Source organism: Ammospiza caudacuta, chromosome 19 (genome assembly GCF_027887145.1).
Source record: "Ammospiza caudacuta isolate bAmmCau1 chromosome 19, bAmmCau1.pri, whole genome shotgun sequence".
In the NCBI taxonomy this organism is placed as follows: domain Eukaryota; kingdom Metazoa; phylum Chordata; class Aves; order Passeriformes; family Passerellidae; genus Ammospiza; species Ammospiza caudacuta.
The window spans coordinates 12425676-12443855 of NC_080611.1; the positions used below are offsets into that span (position 1 = coordinate 12425676).

General features: G+C 60.9%; 3 protein-coding genes across 3 annotated transcripts in view; 1 reads left to right on the forward strand and 2 right to left on the reverse strand.

Annotated features, from left to right (window-relative positions):
- Window positions 1-1687: 1687 nt before the first annotated feature.
- On the reverse strand, window positions 1688-5405 carry CBX2 (chromobox 2). Its single transcript, XM_058817473.1, has 5 exons — window positions 5334-5405; window positions 5208-5251; window positions 4665-4730; window positions 3264-3333; window positions 1688-3040 (listed from the first exon to the last, which is right to left on the reverse strand). Exons 1-5 carry the CDS (start codon window positions 5403-5405, stop codon window positions 1688-1690), a joined length of 1605 nt encoding a protein of 534 aa, XP_058673456.1.
- A 714-nt stretch (window positions 5406-6119) lies between these two features.
- RBFOX3 (RNA binding fox-1 homolog 3) overlaps window positions 6120-18180 on the forward strand; it is a 121564-nt gene continuing 109503 nt past the window's right edge. Inside the window, exon 1 of the mRNA XM_058817465.1 lies at window positions 6120-6338. The gene's annotated coding sequence lies outside the window, so the exon portion shown is untranslated. The remainder of the gene's footprint in view (window positions 6339-18180) is intronic.
- Window positions 12703-17616, reverse strand: ENPP7 (ectonucleotide pyrophosphatase/phosphodiesterase 7). Its single transcript, XM_058817184.1, has 4 exons — window positions 17367-17616; window positions 15239-15384; window positions 13861-14481; window positions 12703-13329 (listed from the first exon to the last, which is right to left on the reverse strand). Exons 1-4 carry the CDS (start codon window positions 17614-17616, stop codon window positions 12703-12705), a joined length of 1644 nt encoding a protein of 547 aa, XP_058673167.1.

Below are 18180 nucleotides of genomic sequence, written 5' to 3' on the forward strand. Positions count from 1 at the left end.
CACAAGGTGAACTGCACAGATTGTGACATTTTGGCATCACCTGAGAATGACCCCATGACCATGGGGGGCTGCTGCCTCAGGGGGTCACAAACGCACCTGCACCCCCAGTTTGGTGCATGCACCCACACCCCTGTGAGTGTCCCTGCCTGGGGCAAAGGGAAATCCTGCCCTGGTGCCACCTCAGCCACCTGGGGACTCCCAAAGCAGTGACCTGCTGCTCGGGTGGAGGAACATCAGAACCGTGCAGGGAGGGGGCAGCTCCAGCTGTTCATTGCCTCTGAGAAAAGGACTCGGCATCAACAGAACGAAAATGACCCCGAATGCTACTAAACTCTGCCTGAACTGCTGCTAATTTTGGCTTCTAGGAGAAATCTGCAGCAGGGAAAACACTGCAGTGGGAAAGCCATCACTGGGTGCCATTACAAGCCCAAAGGAGCACCCCAGCTGTGGGATGGCCAGGGGAAGGTGAATGGTGCTCAGGTGAACAGCAGCCTGAGGTAACCACTGGCCTCAGCCCTTCTCCCTCTCCTGTCCCTTCCCACCACTCCACACCACCTATGCAGGTGGCCTTGAGCAGCTTCTGAGCATTCTGGAGAAAACCATGGACGATCAGGGTGAGTCTAACCCAGGGAGCAGCAGTCTGGGGTGTCCTGGCAGCCCCAGCACCAACCCACCTGCTGCTGGAAGGGTTCACACATTCTGCAAGGCTTACAAACATTCCCCAGCTCAGTCCCTGTGAGTGCCTGGAACCTGCTGAGCAGGAGGTGGAGATGCTGGCAATGCCAGGATGAGGCACAGGAGGGGTGTGGGGGCTCCCTGGGCTGCCCAGAAATTCATGTTCTTCTGGAAGCCAAGTCACTGCAGAGAAGCTGGTGGATCCTGCTGGCTCTCAAGGCAGGACTTTCCTCCAGCAGAAAGGAAACACCCTCCAAAAAAAGCACCTCTGCCACCTGTTCTGTTAGTGGCATCCAGGACTTCACCTGTCTTAGACTGGGGTTATTTCCCTCCCTCATGAAAAAAAAAAAAAATCCTTAAGAAAAAATGTAAACAATATTTCCCTATCAGCTGGAAACCCCAACAGAACCTCTGTGGGTTTCCCATCATTGGAAATGACCTCGCCCAGGGGGGTGGCTGGGCTGAGTGTACCCTGAAAAACCCCCGAATGCAGCTGCCCCCCACCGCCCCGAGGGCTGGGAGCAGCAGCTGCCTCATTTGGATTGACTTGCAGTTCCCCATGGCTCACAGACACATCTACAGCAGGCCCAGCAGAGACTCTCCCAGGCGCAGGAGTGTCCCGTGGCAGCTCCACACCCCTGTGGTCAGTGAGCTGCAGCCCTTGCATCTGCTGCCTCAAAGCAGAGACCTGCAGGCAGTGAAGCCTGGCTCGAAACCGGCCAGCCTGGCACCCCAGCAGCACCCGTGCCCCGCTCCCAGGGCATGGCACTGAGCACCCCACGTGAGGCACGGCTCCAGAAGAGGATGGAGAGAAGCCAGGGAGGAAATCCAGGAGCTGCTGGCAGTTTGGAGCGGGTTTCACTGCGTTACTGGTCCAGCCTTTCCAGACACGAGGTCCAGCAGGTCTCACGAGGGCTCCGTGTTCACTTCGAATAAAAACACCTGATGGAAGAGCTGGGCAAAGGCGAGGGCGAGGCCGAAGGGCGCTCTCCCTCCTCTCAGGCTCCGGGGCTCAGTACTGCCGCAGGTTGAAGAACCCGACGCTGGTGGGGGACTCCTTGACTGTCACTGTGATCAGGTTGGCGGTGACGTCGGTGACAAAGACGTGCTCGATCAGGCTGCGCGTGGGTTTCCAGTCCTGGCTGGTCTGGATGGACACAGACATGTTCTGAGCCACGCCCGGGAGGGAGGCTGAATCCCGGTCCGAGTCGGAGCTGGCGTCCTCGCCGCTGCTGGCTTCGGACAGCGCGGGGCCTTTGCGGCTCTCGGGGGCCGCGTGTCCCTCTGGGGCGCCCGCCGAGCCCCCCTTGGCCGAGTCCCTGTCACCTGCCCGCTGTGTCTGCCTCTTGCTCTTGCCTCCGTCCGCCCCTGGCAGCGCAGCGGCACTGGCAGCGTTCAGCCCGGCCCCTGCCGCGCCACCCTTGGCGGTGCCCGCGCCCTTGGCACCCGCAGGGGCGGTGCCAGCAGCGCCCTTGGCCAGGGAGCCGCAGAGGTGCCGGGGCACGCCGCTCCCGCTGGCCGTGCTGGGCCCGTTCCTGACGCTCTGCAGGTTCAGGGCCTGCAGGTTCAGCTCCTGGCTGGAGGCTGCCTGGCTGCTGGCCCCGGACGAGCTCGATGGTGCCTTGCTGCCGTTGGGCAGCGTCTGCCCTCCGGCAGCAAACCCCGATTTCTGGTCCCCTCCGGCGCTGCTGCCTGAAGCCTTTGCAGTTTTGGGTCCCTGTGCGTTCAGCCCCAGCTCCCCAGAGCCCTTCTGGCTCCTCATTTTCAAGTCCAGCCCTAAGCTGCCCTTGCTGGCTGCCTGTGCCTTGAGCGCCAGCCTGCCCAGGGCCGAGCTCTCAGCCGCACCCTGGCTCTGGGACATCCTGTTCATGTAGTGCACGATGGAGCTCTGCCAGCTGATGGCCTGGCTGGGGCTCGCCGAGCCGCTCTTCATCATGCTGGGCAGGTTCTCCCCTGAGGAGCCCCCCGAGCTGAGCCCAGCCAGGGCGCCCGGCGGGTCCTTCAGCATGGCCAGGCCTGAGCCCTGCGTGCTGTGCTGGGGCTGCGGCTTCCCCAGCAGCTTGGCACTGCCCCCCGCCTCCTTCCGGGACGTTTTCAGCACCTTTGTCAGGTTCACAGTCCTCCGGGCCGCTTTCTGCTCTGGGGGAAGAGGTTTCCTGCCACGCTTCTTCCTGGAAGCGTCTTTCATGTCGGGCTTGGCCACCAGGATCTGAGCTTTCTTCTGCGGCACTGGGTGTGTCTCTCTGCTGCGGGGACCTCTCTTTGCTTCCAGATCACTCTCATCCTCTTCCTCGGAGGAGGAGGAAGAGGAGGATGTGGAGGAAGAGGAGCTGCTTGACTTGGTTTTTGTAGGCATCTCTGGTTCCTGCAAAGCAGCAGAGACAGGGAGAGATAACAGCAATGACCAAGGAATGGTTGTGGGCACTACAAACCCTCCAGGGTGGCCAGGTTCTCTATCCGTGTATCTCCCTGATCTTCAGGGATCCATCAGCTGATGGGAAGAGCTGTGTGCTCGAGGCCACCCCCCAACCCCGGTGCCCTCCAAGGGCAGAGCCCCACAGAGCTGCCCCACCATGGCTGGAACTCACCACGTTCTTCCTGGGCCTGCCCCGGGGCCGCTTGCCCCTCTTCCTATTCTGCACCTCCTTCTCGTGCTCCCTGAGGAAACAAGGATTAGGACAATGTTTATGGGGGAGAAAAATCATCTGGGGGAGCTGAGGCAGCCAGGTAGTGACCGGAGAGTATCCCTGTGTGCACCGGCAACATCCCAGCACTCAGTGATGGACCACGCGGTGTCACCCATCCTAAACCTGTGCCTTTCCCAGCTTTGGGTGAGATTTGCTGTTCTTCTGGCACAAGGGGATCAGGCAGAGGAAAGGATCTGCCCCCAGCTCTGCTAAGCCTTGCTTTGTTTAAATGGGACGGTGCTCAGATGTAACACATCCAGCTGATTGAACACCACCCTGTCTGCGCTCAACACCAGATCCCATTCTTGAATAAAATTGATCCAGAAACCAGTTATAATTGAATTCTATCATAAACTTTAATGATTTTTATTATTATTATGTCAAAGTACTTGGCAGCACTGTGTCTGCCATGGCCAGCTGGCTCCCCCTCTGTCCTGTGAGTGATTCTGGGGTGCAGGGCTCTGGAAACATTGCTGTTCTCAGCCTGCTCCAGGCAGGAGCAGGGACCTGACAGCACAGACACCATCCTGTCCTGCCATCCAGGTGGTGCAGCCTGGAGAAGGCTCTAGGAAGACTTCAGAGCATCTCCCAGTACCTAAAGAGGCTCCAAGAGAGCTGGAGAGGGACTTTGGACAAGGGCCTGGAGTGACAGGAACAGGGAATGGCTTCCAGCTGACTGAGGGCAGGGTTACATGGGGGATTAAGAAGAAATTCTTCCCTGTGAGAGTGCTGAGGCCCTGGCACAGGCTGCCCAAAGAAGCTGTGGCTGCCCCATCCATGGTAATGTCCAAGGCCAGGTTGGACAGGACTTGGAGCAGCCTGGGGCAGTGGAAATGGAGTGGATAAGGAAGAGATTTAAGATCCTTCCTAATCCAAACATTCTCTACAATTTTCTGCCAGATATTGTGGAGTTTCCACAGTTTCCCTCACTCTCCCAGAGCTTCGTCCTCCACAAGTTCCCTTTAATGCCTCACAAGCACCATCTCCCCCAGGGGTCTGCAGCCACCCCCAGGCACAGCCAAGGTCCCTGAGCCTTGGATGGGGACAGGGAGCCCCAGGTCCGTGCCAGGCGCTGCCCCATTCCCCGGGTGCACCCCGAACCCTCGGGGTCTGCCCGGCCAGGGCACAGCCGCTCTAGGTAGACCTGGACCGACCATGACTCCGGGGACAAACAAAAGGGCCTGGCCACAAAGGGCCCCGCCAGCTCCGGGCTGTTGTTTCCAACGGCTCCCACCACACGTGCAGCCAATTAGAAGTTAATTGACTTTACAGTTTGCTTAGAAACATTTAGAGTTTGCTCACTTCTTTTGGAAAGCCAGCAGCAGCCGGGGGTCCAGGATGTTCTCCTCGGGCTCCCAGCTGTTGTGCCTGCAACAGAGGACACGGAGCGGTGAGAGCAGGGGCCGGACCCCCCCGGCCGCTCCGGGCTAACCCGGGCCTGGCACGGGCCGGGGCACGGCGGAACCGGGGCCGGCACAGCCGGGGGGCGGGCAGGGAGAGGGGCCGGGGGAGGGAGATCGGGAAGGGGCGGCCACGCCGCGGCGGGGCGAGGCGAGCCCCGCGCATCCCGGGGGAGCTCCGGTTGCACGGAGCGGCCGCGGGGCCGCCACGGCCGGGGGGGTGCGGCGGTTCCGGGGGGCTGCACAGGCCCGGGGGGGGGAGCGGAGCCCCACGCGGTGGCGGGGAGGGCCCGGCCGCGGCCGCGCTTATTTGTAAACAAAAGGAGCGGCACGACCCAAACAAAAGCGGCCGGGCGGGCGGTCCCCGCGCCCCGCTCCGCACCGCATGGTTCCGCGATCCGCGCGGCCCCGCACCGCGCCCCGCGCCCCGCACCGCCCCGCTCACTTGGAGGACCAGCCTCGCCACTTGACCAGGTACTCCAGCTTGCCCTGCGGAGAGAGACGGGAGAGGGGCGTTAGCGGCTCCCGGCGGGGGCGCGGGGACAGCGGGGCTGCGGGCGGCGGGTCCCACCTTGCGCAGCCGCTTGCTGAGGATGCACTCGGCGGCGAAGACCTGCTCTCCCACGCTGCTCAGCTCCTCCATGGCCCCGGCCCCGCGCACGCCCCCGCGCACTCACACACAAGGGGAGCCCCCGGGCGCGCCCCCGACGGCGGCCGCGCGCGCTCCGACCCCCCCAGATCCACGCGCGCCCCCCGGCACAATACGGCGGAGGGGCGGGCGGGGGGTCCCCAAATTCCCCGCCGGCCAATGGGGAGCGGGGGGCGGGGCGATCCGGCGTGGGGGTGGGGGGAGGCATTGTCTGCGTGCGACCCCTCCTCTTCCTCCCGCGCGGGGGCGGCCGCTGCCCGGCCGGAGCGGGGACAATGGGGTGGCCCGGCCCGGGGCTTTGTTCGCCCGGGCGGCGCAGGGGCTTCCCCGGCCGGCCCCGCGGGGGGATCCCCCCGTCCCCGACCCGCGAGGGGCTCCTGCTCCGAGTCCCCCGCCCGGGGTCCCTCCTGGGCACAAAGCACCCGGGGCTGGGGCAGCCAGCGCCGGTCCCCGCCGGGCCGAGCGGGCGGCAGCAGCACCGGCACGTTTTAGTCCTAAAATAGTTGATTATAATAGAATAAAAGCTTTCCCGGGGGGCGGGCGGCTGTGACCCTCGCGCGGTGCCGCTCGCAGCTCGGTCCCGCCCGGCCCACGGTCCCTCCCGAGCCGCGTTACCGGGGGTGCGGCGGCACCGAGCGCGCCGGCACCGCACGCACCGAGGCGTGTGGGAGCCGCTGCACGGCGGTTGTGCGCTGTGGGCGTGGAAGGATGAAATATGGTGCTTTACAGGCATGGAAGAAGATGAGTCAGCACCTCAGGGAGTTGTGCTCCGCGGGCCCGGAGCCTGCCGTTAACCGTGCCGGGATATGAATTGCCGTCGCCCCGGAGCCTGGGTGCCCGCGGCGCGCAGGGACTGAGCAGGAGCCGGACGGGCCATGGGGTGTCCTGCGAGGGGCCTCGCCCGCACCCCGGGCGCTGCCGTCTCCGGTAAGCGATGCCGGGTTAGCGGTGTCGGGTTTAGGGATACCGGGTCTAGCCGTGCCGGGTTTAGCGGTGCCGGGTTTAGGGATACCGGGTTAGCTGTACCGGGTCTAGCCGTGCCGGGTTTAGCGATGCTGGGTTAGCTGTGCCGGGTCTAGCCGTGCCGGGTTTAGCGATGCTGGGTTAGCTGTGCCGGGTTTAGCGGTGCCGGGTTTAGGGATGCTGGGTCATTCGGAGCGGCAGCGGGTGCCTTGGGCTGTCCCCGCCGCGGGGGGATGTCACACAGGGACCCTCTGTAGAGGGTGAGAGACGGGACCGACCCGGGCACCGCGGGGTGTGGACGTGCCTGGGTGCCGGGTCCATGCCAGGGGCTCTCCTGGCTCGGGCGCTGTCACCTTTCATTGTTTCCTTTGACAATTACCGCGGCCGGTCGCTGATGAGAAGAGCTGTAGGAGCGTTTTTTTAGCCGAAGGTGACACGGAATTGTAACAGCGCCGCACTTTTTGTTCGAGTTCATTTACCTTGTGCCAGCTCGGCTCTTTGTGTGCGGCACCTCTGTGGTTTAGAAGCTCCGTGTGACCTCCCCTCGCCGTGTGCCTGAGCCGTGCCCATCCCGGCGGTGTGGAGCAGCCCGAGGGATGAGGATGAGGAGCCCTGGGGCTCTCCTGGCTGCGGGGATTCGGCTCTGAGAGACGAGCCCTGATTCGGGCGATGCTGGCTGAGCTCCTCTCCCAGCCGCCCCTCGGTGCTGCTGTTCCTGTGCTCCCCAGGAGGATGCAGGGCTATAGGGTGGCTGTTCTCTGCCTTCCCGGGGCCAGGAAGAGGAGGCTGGGTGAGTGGAGATGCTCCATCCCCTGCCTGATGGGCTGGGGCTCAGGACTGGGAGGAGCCCGTGACATTTGTGTCCCTTTAGGAACCACAGCGTTTGTGGGGCTGTGCCATCAGCATTGTCCCTGGTCCCTCGTGGGGCCTCTGACTGATCCCTGATGCTGCTCAGCCCCCATGGCACACTGCTGAGGCTGGGAAGGACCGTGCTGCTCCCTGGGCTGGAAATCTCGAAATTTCTCCTCCCAGGGCTTTACTGAAAACTGCTCCTGGGCAGTCCCTGGGCTCTGTGGGCTCTGTGCCTCTTACCCCTGGCAGAGTGGGGTACCCCAGGGCTCCTGGCACGTCCTGTTCCCTCTTGGCCAGCCAGAGGAGGCCATCCCAGCCCTGGAGCTTCCCTGGGCACTGCTGGTCTGAGCTGCTGCTGGGGGTGCACCCACTGGGGCTGCTGGCTGGGGTGGGATGAGATGTCCCCCTCCTGCTGCCAAAGCTGTGGCTCCGCCTGTGAGCGCCTTTTCCATGAATTCAGTGTTTCCCATCCCCAACAGGGACTTCACCTTTCTGGGGAAACTCAGGAACACCCACTGAATAACTTGGCCCATGCTCCCACCAGGCAAAGTGACATTGGGCCAATAAATTCACCAATCACCGTGAAAACCGTCATCATCTTAAAATGAGAGTCAGACCCCCGAGCTGACCTGATGGACCGTGATTTTGTAACTGTTCCCAAGTAGGCCAGGCATCCCAGGAATGCTGTGGGTCCTGTGTTGTGTCTGTAGCAGGGGCTGGCAGGCTCAAGTGGGGGTTTGGTGTTGAAGGAAGGGATGGGGATGAGGGGAAAAGGGCTGTGCTGCTCCCGGACTGGAAATCTGTTTAAACTGGGGTTTACTGGGAATGAGTTCAGGTCACCCTGAGCTGCTGTGGGCTCCGTGCTGTGCCCATCCTGCCAGGCTGGGTGAGGAACACAGCTGCTTTCTGAGGCCCTGTGGAGCAGGGAGCCCTGGCCTGGTGGGTGCAGGTCAAGGTCTGGGGGGTTCCCAAGGCTCCCTGACCTCTGTATTTGGGCTGGACCCCCCAAGCAGGTGCATTGCAGGGGCGCCCCGTTCCTCCTGCCCCGGGACCCCCGTGGCAGTGGTGATGGGGTGCCAGGGGTGCATTGCAGGGGTGCCCCGTTCCTCCCGCCCCGGGACCCCCGTGGCAGTGGTTTTGGGGTGCCTGAGGGAGTCTGGGATGTCCCTGAGCCCAGAGGGTGAGGCCAGGGCCAGCCCAGGGAGCAGCCGGGCCATGGTGGCCATGTTTGTTGTGGGCAAATGGTGGCTGTTTTTCCCAAGGCCTCAGCCAATCAAAGCACAGAGATCTGCATCTCATTTGGGTACCGCAGCCGGGTTTGGAGCTGTGCAGCTGCCAGGATGGGGTGGCCGGGCACCGCGTGGTGTGTGGGTCCTGTGGGCCTGTGCGGGGGTCAGAGGGGCCTGTGCCGCCCCCAGAGCAGCATTTTGGGAGGAGCAGCGTCCCCACATACCGTGTGCCATAAATAAATACCTGTCCTTGTATGTTTGTTGTTATGTTCCCATCCCGGAGCGGCCGGGACCCCTGGGCAGCGAGCGGCTTCCCAGTGCAGGAAAAAGAAAAGGAAGCAAATGGTGTGGAAATGCATGGCAAATTGGGATGCAATACACAGCGGGACTCTCCCTGCTGCGTGACCCCCGGCCCGGGCAGGGGGGCGCTGGGGAATGAATTACTGGGGATGGCAGGGCGGGAGGGGATGTGGGGATGCGGCAGCGGCCGCGTCCGGGCATGGCCACGCGGGGCTTTGGCCTTTGTCACCGCAAAACGTTTGCTGAAAATGTCCCACATTGCCCATGCACGAGGTGTGAGGAGCAGCGGGAAGGGCTGGGAGAGGCTCCAGGACAGGCAAAACGCGACAGTTTGGGGTTTCCTTGGAGAGGTGAGCTGGAGATGGCTCCCGGGCCGGGGAGCAGGGGCTGGTTTAGGTTCTGTGTGTCTGTGGGGTTAAAACTGCACCCAGAGCGGGGAGGATCCTCTCACCTGTCTGGCCTGGGACATGGAAGCGTCTGTAAGATATAGTACATAATTTGTAACGCATCCCTCAGCCCGGGGCATGTATCAGGGCCAGGAGGGGATGGTGAGGTTCCGGTGAGCGCCGTGGGTCTCCGAGGCATCCCCTGGGGCATCCCCTGGGGCATCCCTTGGGGCATCCCCTGGGGCATCCCTGCTCGGGGTGGGGCAGCCGGAGCTGCGGCGGTGCTGGGTTCTCCCCGGGCCCGGCGGCATCCGCGGGTGTTCCCGGGCTTTGTCCCTCGGGCCGAGAGCGGATCCCGCTCCGGGGGAGGCACCGGGGCTCTGGATGGCCCCGGGGCAGCGGCTGGAGGCGCCGCGGGTTCGGGGGATGCTCCGGGCCGGGCTGTTACCGTGAGCCGCTTCCCCCGCCCGGGCCGGGAGCTCGGGGGCCTGAGCGCGGCTCGGGAGCCCTCGGCCGCCGGCTGCCGGTACTGCACCGGGACACCGGGACACCGGGACACTGCCATACCGGCACATCGGGACCTTGGGGCACCGGGACACCGGGGCACCGGCACACTGCCATACCGGCACATCGGGACCTTGGGGCACCGGGACACTGGGGCATCGGGACACCGGGGCACCGGGACACTGCCATACCGGCACATCGAGACATTGGCACACCAGGACACCGGGACACCGCCAGGGCAGGAGGCTGTGGGAGATGGGTACGGGGGGATGAAGGAACAGGATGGGGCCAGGGAGGGGGATCCCCCGGTGTGCTCAGGATCCCAGGGCTGGTTGAGTCAGGAGCTCAGTCCCTGCTCCCAGCTGAGGGAAGATCAGCTCTCAGATGGGGATTTGTGTCAGGAGGTTGGGTCACCACAAACTCCATGTTCCCTGTGTGGGTCTGGGGAGCACACTGGCACCAGCCCTATGAGCACTGCAGCTTCTCAGTACTCAAAGGTTTATAAAAAAGAGGGAGAGTGGCATTTTAAATGGGCAGAGAGTGATAGGACAGGGAAGTGGTTTTAAACTTCAGTGAAGAGCTATTTAGGTTAAATGTAGGAGGAAATTCTTCCCTGGCAGGGTGGGCAGGCCCTGGCACAGGTGCCCAGAGCAGCTGGGGCTGCCCCTGGATCCCTGGCAGTGCCCAAGGCCAGGCTGGATGGAGATGGGAGCACGTGGGACAGTGGAGGTGTCCCTGCCACGGCAGGGGTGGCACTGGGTGGGCTTTAAGGTCCCTTCCAACCATTCCATGTGTTTGTGATCCTGCTCTGTACGTGCTGGGCACGAGGACGGTCAGAGCCTGGCACCAGCGGGTTCTGAGCCCTGCAGGCTCTGCCAGGATCCCCAGGGTAGCAGCAGGGCTGGCTGCCCCTGCCCTGGCAGTGCTGAGCTGCAGGGGCAGCCCACGGTCACCAGCAGCAGAGCTGGGAAGGTTTCTGTGCACACCCTTATCGTTAATCCCCTCTGCACGGCGCGCACCGCGCTGGCCGCGCTCCCCTTTCGGAGCCTCCCTGCTGCTGCCGCTGCCCTGACCCCCACCCCAGCACCGTTTCAAGCCAAACATTTTCTTCCTGTTTTTCTGAGGGTGCGGCTCTTGTTTCATCTCGTTGGGTGAAGCCGATGCAGCGAGCGAGTCTCTATGGCAACAGATGTTTATCGAGCCCCTGAGCTGAGGCACAGGGCTGGGGAAAGGCACCACAGCATCTGGGAGGGCTCTGGGGGTGCTGGAATGCCACGCTGGCAGGGCTGCAGTGGGGGCTGCTGGACGGGGGGGGGTCTTGCTCCCTGTCCCCAAAACCCCAGCCTGGCTGGAGGGCCCTGGGTCGCTTCCTGCACAGGGAGCTTTGGGGTTGTACAGGGGCTTTGCCTCAGCCCTGCTGGGGAGAGCTCCTGGGAGCCTGGCACAACCAGGAGCCTGGCACAACCAGGGGCCTGGCACCACCAGGAGCCTGGCACAACTCCTGGCAGCCCCTGGCTCAGGAGTCACAGGGCTGTGTGCTGTGAGCAGGGGGTCCTGGCACTGCCACGTTCCCTCTCTCCAAAATACATCAATGCCCCTCTGGAGCTGCACTTGGGGCAGGTCTCAGCAGTTGTGCCACGGAGCAGCGCAGCCAGGCCCCTCCTGCCTGCAGCTTTGCTGCTCAGGGACGCACAGGGGGCATTTCCAGTTTTGGCCACAGCCACAAGGCACAGAAGGACAGGCAGGATGGTGCTGAGCACACCCAGGGCTCCTGGAGCTGGAAGTGCTGAGTCGCTTTGGGACCCTCCCGAGGCTTTGGGTGCCAGGGCCAGCCCTGCATGTGGCCAGCAGGGACCACCGGGACCTCTCCGTGTCCTGGGCAGGTCCAGGCTCAGCGGCTCCACCCTGGGTGGGACCTGGCGCCTTTCAGGGGCGGCTCCAGCTGTCTCAGAACTGATTTAATTAGAGTGGACACTCATTATGTACCGGCTGTCCCTGCTCCAAACCCACCCTGGAGCCGCTGTGCCTCCCGCATTTGGGGGGATGCACGCACGGGGTGACCGTGCCAGGCTGGATTGGTGCCACCTCCCCAGCAGAGCATCCTGCTGTCCCCAAGGCCCGGGAGAGGCAGCTCCTCCGGGGGCTCAGGCATGGAGGAGCGTGGGTCAGGAATTTGGAGACGTTTTGGGAATTCTGTCCCGTTCCCGAGCCTGGGACTGGTTGTCTTTGTGAGCCTTGTCCTTCCCATGACTTCTGGCAGAGTTGCCCGGAGCTCGGGGGCTGCCAGGACAGCGGAGCACGGCGCTGCTGGTGCTCGTTCCAGGTCTCTGCAGCCTGCAGGAGTCGGCTGGAGGCGCCTGGTGCCAGGGAATTGATCCGGAGTCACTCGTTCTGTGGTTCTCTGGCCGAATTTGCGCTGTGAGGGAAAGGGACCAACTGTGGTCTGGCAGCCACGAGCAGAGCCACGAACAGCGGAGGATTCCACAAACAGTGGAGGATTCACCCTCCGTTGCTCATGGTCCACATCTGGCTGCACGCAGAGGACAGAGGGACGGGACAGGGGACAATGGCAGGGTCCAGGAGGGTGCCCACCCTTCTCCTCAGCCCAGCCCATGCCCTGGGCAGTGCCAATGCTGATCTGGGGCAGGAAAACTCAGAGTCCCGTGTGAGGTGCAAAGCCCCTGCTGTGCCCTGCAGGGAGCGGTTTCGGGGGGCTCCACAGACCGGGGAAACCCGGGGGTTCCACGCCCAACCGGGGCACGGTTTGCCGGGTGTTTGCCCCCATCCTGGGGGTCCTTGGGTCGGTTACCTGGTGGCGGTCAGAAAACTCCTCCCCAGCATCCCAGAACCGCAGCGAGTCCCAGCAGCAGCGGCAGCTTCTCGGCGGGATGGAGAGCACCCGAACCTGCCGTGCCGAGAGGGCGGTGAGTGCCAGCCCTGCCCCGGGGCCGGTGCCCGCCGGTGACGGGTGACTGTCACCTCCTGCCGCCCCTTCCGCGCCTCCCTCCGCCCGGCCGGGAGCAGCTCCGCCCCGGTGCCACGGTGAGCCCTGCCCGGTTACCGAGCGGCGGGGATGGGGGGGCACGGCCCGGTGCCCCGAGCCCCGGGGGTGGCGGCGGCCGCCAGGTGTCGCTGTTCCCGCGGGAATCCCGGCGGAGCGGAGCGCGCCCGGTGCCCGGGGCCGCTCTCGGTGCCCATTGCCACCCGGGTGCCGCTCCCGGTGCCACTCCCGCTGTGCTCCCGCTGTGCTCCCGCTGTGCTCCCGGTGTGCTCCCGGCGCCCATTGCCGCCCCCCGGTGCCCCTTGCCACTTCTGGTGCCTGTTGCTGTTCCTGGTGCCCACTGTCAGTGCCGGTGCCTGCTGCCCTCCCACTGTCCCCCATGACACCCGCTGCTCACCATTGCTGCCGTTGCCACCGTCACCGTTTCCATTGCCATCGCCGTTGCCACCGTCACCGTCGGTGGGTTCCCTCAGCATGGGCTTGGTGACCTCCAGGGAGCCGTCGTGGGGCTCGGGGGTGATGCCCAGCAGCTCGCAGAGGAGGGCGTAGACATTGACGCTTTCGAAGGGCTCCACCTCCAGCCCCTTCTTGAAGGCCGGCCCCACGGCACGGAAGATGGTTTTCATGTTCATGGCCTGGTTGTCAAAGCCGTGCTCTCCTTTGTTGAACTGGACCTTGTACCTCTGCAGGGGAGAGCAGGAACGTGAGCGCCCCAGCCCTGCTGCCCCTCACACCCCACCTCTCCCACCTCCTGTGCTGTGTTCTGCAGCTCCAGGGTTTGATTGTCTGGTTGGTTCCTTTCAGTTTTGGGAGCTGATCTGTTGGTGTTAAGCTGGAGGTGCCTCCAGCCACTCTCAACCAATTACATCCTGCAAGTTCCCTCCCTAAATGTTGGCACAGCCAAATTTTGTTGTACTGAGGAGCTTCCAATGGGAAGCTGCCTGCTGGCCTTGATACTGGGCCTTCCCTTAAGCCAGGCTAAGAGAGGATCCTGCAGTGGATATTCTGCATTCATGCAACTCCTACTCCAAGGTTTCTGGATACTTTTTCTTCTCAACAGCAGAGAAGATCTTTACACAAAGAACTGTAATTGATATCTCTGTATATGGAGACCAGTTAGCACAAGGGCCTAAAGCTGGGTGGGTGCTGTGGGAGGGGAGGAGCGAGAGGCACATCCCAAAAGACAGTAGGATCTGCCTGAGCATACACCTTACCCCATGGATCACGTAGCCTGGATCGCTGTACAGCACAAGTGGGGTGATCCGGGAATGGTTGGCGTAGTGGAACCTCTTTGGAAACTCTTCCTTCTTGTAAACGTGCAGCTTCGGGTGGGCGTTTTTCAGGACTGAGTACACATGCTCCAGTTTGCCTTCCTTGGGCACCAGGAGCCCACTTGGTCCATAATCGAGGAGCTCGAAGTCGAGGTCCTTGAAGGTGAAGTTGGCGACGGTGCGGAGGTGGATCTCGTTGGTTTTCACCACGGTCTCCATGCCGTGGTCGGACGTGATGATGAGGTTCAGGTTGGACTCCAGGCCGCTCTCCCGGATGCGCTGCCTCAAGTAACCCACGGTTCTGTCCACCTGCTTGATCATGTTTTTCCTCTGTGTGGATTCAGGGCCATACTTGTGTCCTGAGGAGTCTGGCTCCCCGAAGTAGAGCGTGATGAAGTCCAGGTTGTCCCCCGTGAACCACTTCATGACGGTGTCGATGCTCTGCCTCCAGTTGTTTTCGTTGCTGTAGTTGAACAACGCAGGTTCCACCAACTTCTTGTACACTTCTTCCTTTTGGTATTTTGCCTTGGTTCCAGGGAAGTGGATGGAGCCTGTCTTCAAACCCTGTGAGTGGAGGCATTCCATAAACTCACCTGAACTCTCTCGGCAGCATCCTTCCATCTGTCAGTGCGGCCACCTCCTAACACGATTAGTTCATTCAGTCCCCAATGCCTACCTCTGCCTCTAATGAGGTTTTCTTGCTCATTGCCAATTAAAAGTGATTAATTGAAAGCGCTACCCTTGCACCTGGTTCCTTCACTGTGTTTTAACACCAGATAAAACTTCAGAACCAGTGACCCATTTGCACCTTGCATGGGCCCTCTGCCTCTGGACCATCACGACATTAAGGTGTGTTTTATTGAAGCCAGAGGAGCCAAAGGTCTTGGGCTGGGTTTCATGTCCTGCCTCAAAGCTAGAGGGAAGCCTGCAGGGCTTGCTGCAGCTCCCAGGGGAGCGCTCCCTATCGCTGCCACCACCCTGGATGTGCCTCGGGCTGTGTGGGGCTCCCGGGCTCAGGGTGCTCCCTGAGGAACTGGCTGAGGCTTCTTTAAACAGGAGCAGGATAACCTGCTTTATTAATGTCTTAATAAAGCCAAAATGTGTCTATTATTTTTTGCTATTTTTAGCAGAATGATCATAATTATTCCTGCCAGAGTCCGGGGATTTCAGTTTTTTGCTGGTCTAATTAGCCTGACGTTCGCAGGGAGGCTGGGATCTCACGGCCGCCTGGGATCGTGGCTTGCCTGTAGCTTTTCCCGGGGGATGGCGGGTTGGGTGGGTCTGTGCAGGGTCTGTGTGTGTGAGGAGGTGCCACACTTGCCTGTCTCTGGGCAGTGATCCAGATGGGCAGGCTGCCGTTGTCCCACCAGCTGCTTATGCCTTGTGTGGTGTAGTAGGGCAGTCTCACGCCAGTTTTGGTGTCGAACCACATGTTGTGGATCACCCCGTGGTTCTCCAGGTACCGCCCTGTGGGAGAGATGGGAGCAGGGGTGAGCCAGGCTGCGCTGGGTGTAGGGCAGAGGGCACCTTTGGCCTCCCCTTCCTACCCTTGCCCTGTACCAGGTGGGTCCTGGGGCAGGCAGGGAGACGCTGGGGCCGTGCTGCTTCCCTTGTGGGTTGGTTGATGCCTGGTGGGTCTCGCCTGGACCCAGCCAGGTATTGGCACCCTCTGCAGCTGTTGCTGCCCTCTGGGCATGGGCAGGTTCCTGTTATCTGGGTGTATCTAATCCCAAGGTGTGTCACTGTCATCTGGGTGTATCTAATCCCATGTTTCACTGTTATCTGGGTGTATCTAATCCCATGGTGTGTCACTGTCATCTGGGTGTATCTAATCCCATGGTATTTCACTGTTGTCTGGGTGTATCTAATCCCAAGGTGTGTCACTGTTATCTGGGTGTATCTAATCCCGTGGTGTGTCACTGTCATCTGGGTGTATCTAATCCCATGTTTCACTGTTATCTGGGTGTATCTAATCCCATGGTATTTCACTGTAGTCTGGGTGTATCTAATCCCAAAGTGTGTCACTGTTATCTGGGTGTATGTAATCCCGTGGTGTGTCACTCTTATCTGGGTGTATCTAATCCCGTGGTGTGTCACTGTTATCTGGGTGTATCTAATCCCGTGGTGTGTCACTGTCATCTGGGTGTATCTAATCCCATGTTTCACTGTTATCCCGGTGTATCTAATCCCATGGTGTGTCACTGTCATCTGGGTGTATCTAATCCCATGTTTCATTGTTATCTGGGTGTATCTAATCCCGTGGTGTGTCACTGTTATCTGGGTGTATCTAATCCTGTGGTGTGTCACTGTTATCTGGGTGTATCTAATCCCATGTTTCATTGTTATCCCGGTGTATCTAATCCCATGGTGTGTCACTGTCATCTGGGTGTATCTAATCCCACGGTGTTTCACTGTTATCTCAGAGTCTCTAATCCCATGTTTCACTGTTGTCTGGGTGTACCTAATCTCAAGGTGTTTCTCTTTCACTGTTGCTCACAGCCTGCGAGGTCGGTGAGCAGAAGTTCGCATTGGAAGGGAGAGATGCACTTTGACTCTCACATTTTGTGCTATTTTTATTATTCTGGTCCCGAAGAGTCCCTTCTGCAAGCTATCCCCATCCTCCCTCATATTGACGCTGCCTCCCTGCTTTTGCCCATCAGCAGATTTCATTAGCATGCTCCACTGTTTTATGCCAAGGTTATTAATTAAAATCTTAAATAAGATTGGCTCCAAAATCGATTCTTCAGGAATTCCCCTGGTGCCCTCCTTCCAGCTTGACAATCTCCTCTCAGCATCCACTCTGTCCTCCTCCTGTAGCCTCTCACTTCCCCACATTACAGATTTTGTACTAATCTTCATCTTCTCCATCTTAACTAATGATTTCCCATGTGGCACTGTATCAAATGCACTACTGAAGTCCAGAAAGATTAAATTTAGAGCATCTCCCTTGTTTAAAAAATGATTTATCTTATCAAAGGAGGCTATCGAGTTGGCCTGGTGCTATTTACCTTTGATAAGTACAGGTTCAGTTCATGGAATCCCAGAGGGGTTTGAGTTGGGAGGGACCTTAAAAACCATCCCATTCCACCTCTGTGCCACGGGCAGGGACACCTTCCACCGGACCAGGCTGACTCCAAGCCCTGTCCAACCTGGCCTTGGACATTTCCAGGGATGGGGAAATCTGTGCCTCACCACCCTCACAGGGAAGAATTTCTTTGTGTCTAGTTTAAATCTACCGCTTCTGCATCTCTTGCCTGGTCTGCTCTGAAGCTCTGTGTGCTGCTGGATGTTCTGGGTCCCTCCTGACCTCAATTCTTCCCTGGCCCTGGGCCCTGCCCCTGCCCTGGCCCAGCCCCAGTGTCTCTGGATGTTCTGGGTCCCTCCTGGCCTCTGTCCTTCCCCGCCCCTGCCCTTGCCCAGCCCCTGCGGCTCCCATGCCGGGCACTCACCGGTCAGCAGCGTGAAGTGGCAGGGGCTGGTGAGGGTGACGAAGGCGGGGGTCATGTACTTGGCCTTCACCCCCTCTGCAGCCATGGCGTCCAGGTTGGGGGTGTCCACGTCCTGGTCGTAGTTCCAGCGGAAGCCATCGAAGGACACCAGGAGCAGCTTGCTGCGGTTGGACGCAGTTTGCTGCAGGGGCATGCAGCTCCCCAGGGACAGGGCAGCAAAGAGCAGCCCCAGGGACAGCAGCATCTTCATTGCCTTGAGCTGGAGCTGCCCAGGTGTCCGGAGAGCTCTCGCATTAATACCTGCACGGAGGACTAAGTTCGGTCCTTATCTAATCTTGCCTTTGCTGATCGGGTGTGTGGCTTCAGCCAGCAGTTGCTATCAGGACAAGTGTCTCTTGTTTTTCTGCAGTAGATTATCTTAAAGTTCTTTCTGGGTCAAACAGCAAATTTGCACCTTCCCTCAGTGCTGATGTGGTGTGTGTGAGCAGGGAGGTTCCTGGTGTGGTGGGAGTTTGGGATGCTGCCTCCACAGCCTCTCTCAGCCCACCATGGTGTCCTGTCCCCACTCCTGGTCCTCAGTGCCCTGCTCTGTGCTCAGCAGCTCAGCCTCAGAGGGCAACTCATACCCCAGGACAACTTGTCCACCCTGAGATGAGGCTCAGAGGCTCAGGGAGGGGCCTGGATTTACCCAGGGTTTTCCAGTGTGGCTTTGTTGAGCTGCTCACTGGACGGGGAGGCTGACCACGCACCAGCCCCCGGAGATGCTCCTGAGGGTGAGCCCAGCTCTGAAGCCCCCCTGTCCCTCTGTGCTCCG

Coding starts and splice junctions, on each gene's coding strand:
- CBX2 (XM_058817473.1), bottom strand. CDS start 5,405: ATGGAGGAGCTGAGCAGCGTGGGAGAGCAGGTCTTCGCCGCCGAGTGC. Junction 5,252..5,333: donor TCAGCAAGCGGCTGCGCAAG/GTGGGACCCGCC, acceptor CTCTCTCCGCAG/GGCAAGCTGGAGTACCTGGT. Junction 4,731..5,207: donor TGGCGAGGCTGGTCCTCCAA/GTGAGCGGGGCG, acceptor CCTCTGTTGCAG/GCACAACAGCTGGGAGCCCG.
- ENPP7 (XM_058817184.1), bottom strand. CDS start 17,616: ATGAAGATGCTGCTGTCCCTGGGGCTGCTCTTTGCTGCCCTGTCCCTG. Junction 15,385..17,366: donor CCACTTCACGCTGCTGACCG/GTGAGTGCCCGG, acceptor TCTCTCCCACAG/GGCGGTACCTGGAGAACCAC. Junction 13,330..13,860: donor CAGGCTACGTGATCCATGGG/GTAAGGTGTATG, acceptor TCTCCCCTGCAG/AGGTACAAGGTCCAGTTCAA.